This window comes from Montipora capricornis, chromosome 11 (genome assembly GCF_036669925.1).
Source record: "Montipora capricornis isolate CH-2021 chromosome 11, ASM3666992v2, whole genome shotgun sequence".
NCBI lineage: Eukaryota > Metazoa > Cnidaria > Anthozoa > Scleractinia > Acroporidae > Montipora > Montipora capricornis.
Genome location: NC_090893.1, coordinates 19,287,403 through 19,294,902, shown reverse-complemented (window position 1 = coordinate 19,294,902; position 7,500 = coordinate 19,287,403). Strand labels below are relative to the sequence as shown.

General features: G+C 41.5%; 3 protein-coding genes across 3 annotated transcripts in view; all 3 read left to right on the top strand.

Annotated features, from left to right (window-relative positions):
- LOC138024398 (uncharacterized) overlaps positions 1 to 7,500 on the top strand; it is a 532,828-nt gene that overhangs the window by 70,442 nt on the left and 454,886 nt on the right. The gene's annotated exons all lie outside the window — the stretch shown is intronic.
- Positions 2,838 to 3,984, top strand: LOC138023173 (G-protein-signaling modulator 2-like). Its single transcript, XM_068870197.1, has 3 exons — positions 2,838 to 3,466; positions 3,752 to 3,894; positions 3,968 to 3,984. Exons 1-3 carry the CDS (start codon positions 2,838 to 2,840, stop codon positions 3,982 to 3,984), a joined length of 789 nt encoding a protein of 262 aa, XP_068726298.1.
- The window catches only part of LOC138023172 (tetratricopeptide repeat protein 28-like), a 25,995-nt gene continuing 22,589 nt past the window's right edge, over positions 4,095 to 7,500 (top strand). Inside the window, exons 1-2 of the mRNA XM_068870196.1 lie at positions 4,095 to 4,439; positions 4,529 to 6,179. Coding sequence (XP_068726297.1) covers positions 4,095 to 4,439; positions 4,529 to 6,179 — 1,996 coding nt within the window. The remainder of the gene's footprint in view (positions 4,440 to 4,528; positions 6,180 to 7,500) is intronic.

Below are 7,500 nucleotides of genomic sequence, written 5' to 3'. Positions count from 1 at the left end.
ATCCCATGTTGGTGGAGATCACTTGCTGAACTTACGCCAAACATTTAGAACTGTGTATGTGTATGGCCTTTGTGTGTTACGAGAGTGGTGATCTGGCGTGACCCTTGAGTGCTGAAGTTCCAGCTAAATGTATTTACACTAGCTTGCTAAAAACGTTTGTACCATTCATGTTGTGCAGCAACTCATCTACAGTTGATATTGGTTATCGACCCACTTGCTCGCCTCATGTCGACGCACAAATGAATGTCGTCATCCGCCTTTGGAATGTTTACTGTTGGGGTGACCCATGGCGCGAGCCCATTGACTTCTTCTGTGATGTGACAGTCCAATAGTTCCTGAACTTACGCCGAACGTTTTGAATACGCTCTCCAGAGTGGATATTTTTGAATCCACTATGAATCCAGAACCTTGAAGACGGTAAATCTGGAAATCTTTTTATCCGTATGGCGTAACAAGATCGCGCTCAGTTTCTTGCCGTGAAATCAATTCTCAAGATGGCTGCCGAGGGCAATATTATTTCTTTATGGCGCATGCTTTGTTACCTCTGTTTCCTTGAGGAGTCCTGAGTACTAGCGTGAATCCGGATACGCTTCGGATGCGTGTACGGGCAAATTCAATTTGAATACGCTACGTTTGGATGGGAATATTTTTGGTTTCTATTTTTCGTTTCTTCTTTCATTTCTTTGTTTAGGTTAAGGATTTTCCATTACTGTAAACCTCTCAAAATCGAAATGAAGTTGTTGTTGTTAAATTCGGAAAGAAAAAGTTACGGATTAAAAAATATCCGGATGAGCGTGGACGAGGCCTAAGAAAGGCCGACGATGACAATGGCTATGAGAACGCAACATAACAATAGGTTGAATGAGCAAAAACAATAGTTTTGCACGCGCTGCACGTGCGTTTTTCATTTTGATACATTTCTTTGCCGTTCTTGTCTTCATAACGACGTGAAATGATCAAACTTGAGGTCTTGCGGAGGACGAGAGCACCTGATGATGAATTTTCAATTTTCTCCCTAAACACTAGCAACGCATTCATGACAATTTTAGTTCAGGGATGTTTATGTGCACCTTTCACGCCAAACGACTTGCAATACTCACGAAATTATTACAATAATGCTAAATGATGTTTTTAGATAGCGTCCTCGAAGCCTTACTCGTCTCCCTATTTCAAAGTGGGTGCCATACAATTTGATAAATCTGAAGGGTATTCTAAAGCTTTAGTTTTGTTTATTTCGTGTTTCCATTGCAAAAAAGGGAAGTATGCATCAGTTTAAACCTCTTTTCTTTTGCCACAAGCTTTCTAGTACTTAGAAGGTAGCGGAAGTTGCGAAGAATAGTTCTACAGAGTTGAATGTGAAAATCATTCTTCAAATCTAGTGAAAAAGTCATAGACGTGGTTTTCAATAGAAAATTATGAATAAAACCTTGATGGTGGAAGAGAATGTTTATAAGAATACATAAATTTACCCAGTTCTTGTAATCTAATATCCGAAAATTTGATAGTTCTATTTCTTTGAAGATTGGGTCTCAGTGATTGATTTCGGAACTATTTTTGCAAAGAGACAAGACTACGAAGATTGGATTTGTACATGCACAATAACACAATTATGACTGTAAGGATAAACTAAACAGTAGTACAGAGTTCTTAAACAGAATTTAGAAAAAGAACTGCACCTGAAATTAAATGCTGTAGGATTCAGAGATTTTGCAAGCCAATTGAGAAATACAGGGTTTCCAAGAAAGATGTTAGTCAAGCACATCCCGAAGAAAGACCGTTCTAGGATTTGTTCAGTTCTTTAATAATTTTTGCAGATTTGCATTGAAAGATGACGTCTTTTCTCTCGATGCTTAAATAGAATAAAGAATTAGTTTTCCGAGAGTTTAGTGGAAGTTTCTTTGCCTTGAACTAGGTAACCAAATAATCAGACCTAAGAGACTAGCATCGTCATATCAGCAACTGCAAATAAAATCAGGTCTGGTAGTTGAATACATCACTGAAGTCGTGAAAAATAAGGGAACGAGAATTGATTCTTTCGGAGCGCGGGTGCATATATCAATGGACGTGAAACCAAACAAATTACGCCGACGTAATGGACACCTTAGTATTTACGTTTATGACGCAGAATTTTTTCTATCCACTGTAACAAAGGCCTTATAATGTTAATATACACACACCTATGGCATGTTCACTGCCATCAAGCGCAGGTTGACGTCTTGTACAGGTCAGTCAGTGGTAAAGAGTTAGTAATACGAAACGTAGAGAAAACGTAAACTTAGTGTAATGTATACTGTGATGATGTGGAGTAATGTAAATGCGCTGTAATTTATTTAAGCTACTTACAAGACGGTTATAGATAATTACTTTCAAGAGAAACTTTGAGAATCTAGGGGACATTTAGAGCAGTCTGTATGTCATAAAAAAGTGATTGACCACCAGCTTTAAACAGTGGTATCACGCGAGCAATTTTGATTTGATCAGGAAAATATGATGACAAAAAGACAACAGTATTGCTTTGGCTGAGTTAAGTCTGATATGGGACACATTTATGCCATTTAAATACGTCTATTTTGTGCGGTCAATTCTTTCTTTAAAAATTCAGTTTAAATCAGACAAAGGGCTCAACAAAAGAAGTAAAGAGTTTGACGTCAACAGCAGAAAATTGTCTTTGTTAGACTCGTAATGACCGGCGGTCTCTTTAGTGTTGGTTTGGCTACGTACCTGCCGCATTTGTGAACAGTGCATTGAATTTGTCATGCTTTCTTTCGTATTTTTCAAGGTGCGCCCTCTCTTTCAAAGACGACCTTCCTTGCTCTCAAGAGTTTTTGTAATCAAGAATGGCAGGCAAAAGGATGAAGGTTTTCGAGCAGCATATACAAGAGCTTAGCGTTTCCAGAAAAGAGGGAAACAGAAAAGGGGAGGGTATTGCTTATTTCAATCTGGGTGGTTATTATTATGGCTTGGCTTATTTTGAACAGGCTAAGAGGGATTACACAGAAGCATTAAGGATTTTTAAAGAAATAGGTTTCATTGCTGGAGAGGGAAAAGCCTGTGGCAATCTCGGCAACGCTTATCACAGACTGGGCAATTTTAAAAAGGCCAGAAAGTACCTCAAGCAACAACTAAGTATTGCAAAAAAAGTAGGGGATAGGGCAGGGGAGGGCAAGGCCAATGGTAATCTCGGCAACGCTTATCTGAGTCTGGGCAATTTTAAGCGAGCCATAGAGTATTACAAACAACATCTTGGCATTGCAATGGAAGTAGGGGATAGGACCGGGGAGGGAGGGGTTAATGGTAATCTTGGCAACGCTTATCACAATCTGGGCAATTTTAAGCGAGCCATAGAGTATTACAAACAACATCTTAGCATTGCAATGGAAGTAGGGGATAGGACCGGAGAGGGAGGGGCCATTGGTAATCTCGCCAACGCTTATCTCAGTCTGGGCAATTTTAAGCGAGCCATAGAGTATTACGAACAATATCTTAGCATTGCAATGGAAGTAGGGGATAGGGCCGGGGAGGGCAAGGCCAATTGTAATCTCGGCAACGCTTATCTCAGTCTGGGCAATTTCAAGCGAGCCATAGAGTATTACGAACAATATCTTAGCATTGCAATAGAAGTAGGGGATAGGGCCGGGGAGGGAGGAGCCAATGGTAATCTCGGCAACGCCTATTTCAGTCTGGGCAATTTTAAGCAAGCCATAGAGTATTACGTACAACATCTTAGCATTGCAATGGAAGTAGGGGATAGGGCCGGGGAGGGTGTGGCCAATGGTAATCTCGGCATCGCTTATCGGAGTCTGGGCAATTTTAAGCGAGCGATAGAGTATGACGAACAACATCTTAGCATTGCAAAAGAAGTAGGGGATAGGGCCGGGGAGGGCAAGGCCAATGGTAATCTCGGCAACGCTTATCTCAGTCTGGGCAATTTTAAGCGAGCCATAGAGTATTACGAACAACATCTTAGCATTGCAATGCAAGTAGGGGATAGGGCCGGGGAGGGCAAGGCCAATGGTAATCTCGGCATCGCTTATCGGAGTCTGGACAATTTTAAGCGAGCGATAGAGTATTACGAACAACATCTTAGCATTGCAATGGAAGTAGGGGATAGGGCCGGGGAGGGCAAGGCCAATGGTAATCTCGTTATCGCTTATCGGAGTCTGGGCAATTTTAAGCGAGCGATAGAGTATTACGAACAACATCTTAGCATTGCAATGGAAGTAGGGGATAGGGCCGGGGAGGGCAAGGCCTATGGTAATCTCGGCAACGCTTATTTCAGTCTGGGCAATTTTAAGCAAGCCCTAGAGTATTACGAACGAGATCTTAGCATTGCAATGGAAGTAGGGGATAGGGCCGGGGAGGGCAAGGCCAATGGTAATCTCGGCAACGCTTATCTCAGTCTGGGCAATTTTAAGCCAGCCATAGAGTACAACATCTTAGCATTGCAATGGAAATAGGGGATAGGGCCGGGGAGGGAGGAGCCAATGGTAATCTCGGCAACGCTTATCGAAGTCTGGGCAATTTTAAGCGAGCCATAGAGTATTACGAACAACATCTTAGCATTGCAAAAGAAGTGGGGGATAGGACCGGGGAGGGAAAGGCCATTGGTAATCTCGCCATCGCTTATGACAGAATGGGTGAACTTGAAAATGCTCTTCTCCTTTGCGAACAACAGCTTACTATATGCAAGGAAACGGAGGATCCAGTAGGACAGGGAACCGGTTGCTATAACCTTGGTCTTGTTCATGAAAATTTAGGCGCGTTGTGCAAAGGCCCTAGTTTTTATCGTCTAAGCATAAAACATTTCGATGAAACAAGGCGTCTTCTTCATTCAGAAGATGCATGGAAAATAAGTTTTCGTGACACAAATCAGTTTGCGTACACAGCTCTCTGGAGAGCACTTTTAAAGAATGGAGAGGTTGACGATGCTTTGTTTGCTGCTGAACAAGGACGAGCACAGGCTTTAACAGACATTTTGAAGGTGCAATTTGGAGTTGATGAAGAACCTTCCTCTGCAGTTGCGACGACGGAAACTATCTGCGCTGTCATGAAATATTTGCTCTTACAAACAGTTTTCATAGCCCTTGAAGGGAACACTATCAGTTTTTGGCTTCTGAGAGGAGGAAGTGGAATAAACTTTAGGCAAAAGGAAATAAAACATGGAAGTGCTGCTTCACTGATAGAAACTACTTTGAAACAGATTGGCGCGGGAACTGTTGTCCGATGCGAGAATCGTACACTTAACAAGCTACGCAGACACTTGTTTTGCGGTGGGGAAGCTCTTTCCGAGACCTTTCAGTCTTTGACGCTCTCGGATAATAACTCTTTGCAGCCTTTGTTTGATGTCTTAATCAGTCCCATTGCAGACTTGCTTCAAGGTGATGAATTAATCTTTGTTCCTGATGGACCATTTTGCTTGGCTCCTTTTTCTGCATTAAGTGACTCTGTCAGGATCCGTACTGTTCCCTCGTTGACCGCTTTAAAACTCATCACAAGTGCACCTGACAACTTCTACAGTAACAGTGAAGCTCTGCTTGTGGGCGATCCGTGCTTAAAGGAAGTCACTGACGAAAATGGTGACCCCATTTCCGAGCAGTTGCCGTGCGCTATACAAGAGGTGGAGATGATTGAAGAACTTCTGCAGACCACTCCTCTCACTGGAAGAAATGCAACGAAAGCTGAGGTGTTGAAAAGAATGAAGTCAGTTGCTTTAATCCATATTGCAGCACATGGAGACTCGAAATTTGGAGAAATTGCTTTGGCCCCAAATCCTGAACGCGCATCCCACATTCCAGAAAAGGAAGATTTCATGTTAACAACGAGTGATGTTCGTGCAGTTGGTCTTCGGGCAAGACTGGTTGTTCTGAGCTCTTGTCACAGTGGCCGGGGAGAGATCAATTCTGAGGGTGTAGTAGGAATAGCAAGAGCTTTTCTGTGTGCTGGTGTCCGGTCTGTTCTGGTGTCACTCTGGGCAATCGATGATGAGGCAACCTTGCTGTTCATGAAAAAATTCTATCAACACTTGGCAGATAGAAAAATTGCAAGTTTAGCTCTTCAATATGCTATGAAATCTCTTCGAGAGACGGAGAAGTATTCTGCCGTAAAAGACTGGGCGCCATTTGTGCTAATTGGCGATGATGTCACGTTCGAATTTGGGCACCACGAGCTTGAAAAGAATGGTAAGTGTTTTTCGAATATTATTTTAATTACTGAAAGGAATTACATTGTAGAGGTTTTTAGTCAGCAAGTTGTCAAGAGATAAGTTCTTCACAGAGAAATGGTTAAAATTGGTCGCCCATGTTGTTCTTTTACGAACTGCTTTGGCTAGCCACTGAAATAAGCAATGCCTGCATTCACCGGGTCGGGAACTTTGCTTTCTGCAGATAACTGTTTGAGCCATGCAATGCACTGAAAATAAATAATTCAGTGATCGCCGGCTACCTGTGTAAAGTGAAGTTTGATATTGAAGGCTTATAGCCTACATGTCACCGTGACATTTAGTTGAGTAGGAATTGTTGGTATTATCTATAAGCACATGTAATTATGAATGAATAAATGAAATGTATGTTTTCTAGTGGAGGTATTGACGAAATGGAGAAGTGATCCTCGCACTCATCTAGACAATTAAAGGAATTTTCTGTTTAAGTAGACACCTGAAAAATTCAGGTTGCTCCAACAGGATTCGATGGAAGTGCAATGCTCTACCAACTGAGCCATGAGGCCACACATGTTGGAGCAGGTCATTTTGTTGGGATCATTTAATTCTTCCTGTGAAGGACTTAAAATTGTCCAGATAGGTGAAAGGATCACTTGTCCATTTCATCACATCACATGTAATTATGTACAAACATTGCTATCGATGAACATAATTTCTCTATTCATTTATCAAACAACGAAATTCCTAATTACCATCGAACCGGCCATTTTTTGTCTTTTCTTTGCTTACCTTTTTATCAGAAACGGCATCCAAAAGTTGAGAAAGCTACTTCTTGTACTCCGATGCGTCAGTATGTCCTTTTCCTTACTTCAATTATGATATGAGTTCTTGAAAGCGTTAAAGCATTTAAACCTCATAAACGGTCAAGGAAGACAAGAGATACATGTATGTTTTGTTTTTAAAGTATGTTTGTAGACCGAGGGTGGGTTTTTTTTTGGGAAATGCAAATCCGGTTCCTTGTATCCAAAAGCGGATTTCCTTAAAATCTTTACTAAAACCCGAAAAAATGGATTATTGATCTGAGGAATTCACTCTCCGAGTAGATTCATTTGATCAGATCTGAATCCCGATTTTTAGGATTCATGATCGGTGCATTTCTTTGGGAGACGGATCCGAAAACACTACGTTTGGCCAGGGGTAGTCTTGTGAAAGTACACATTCCCGCCAATTTGCTTATATCATGGCGAGGTTTCAGTGCCATTTTGTTCCTCAATGTACCGGAAATTTACAGAAAGTCGTAAATTTTTCGCAGAACTTCAATTTGATAGAAATTACGATAATCC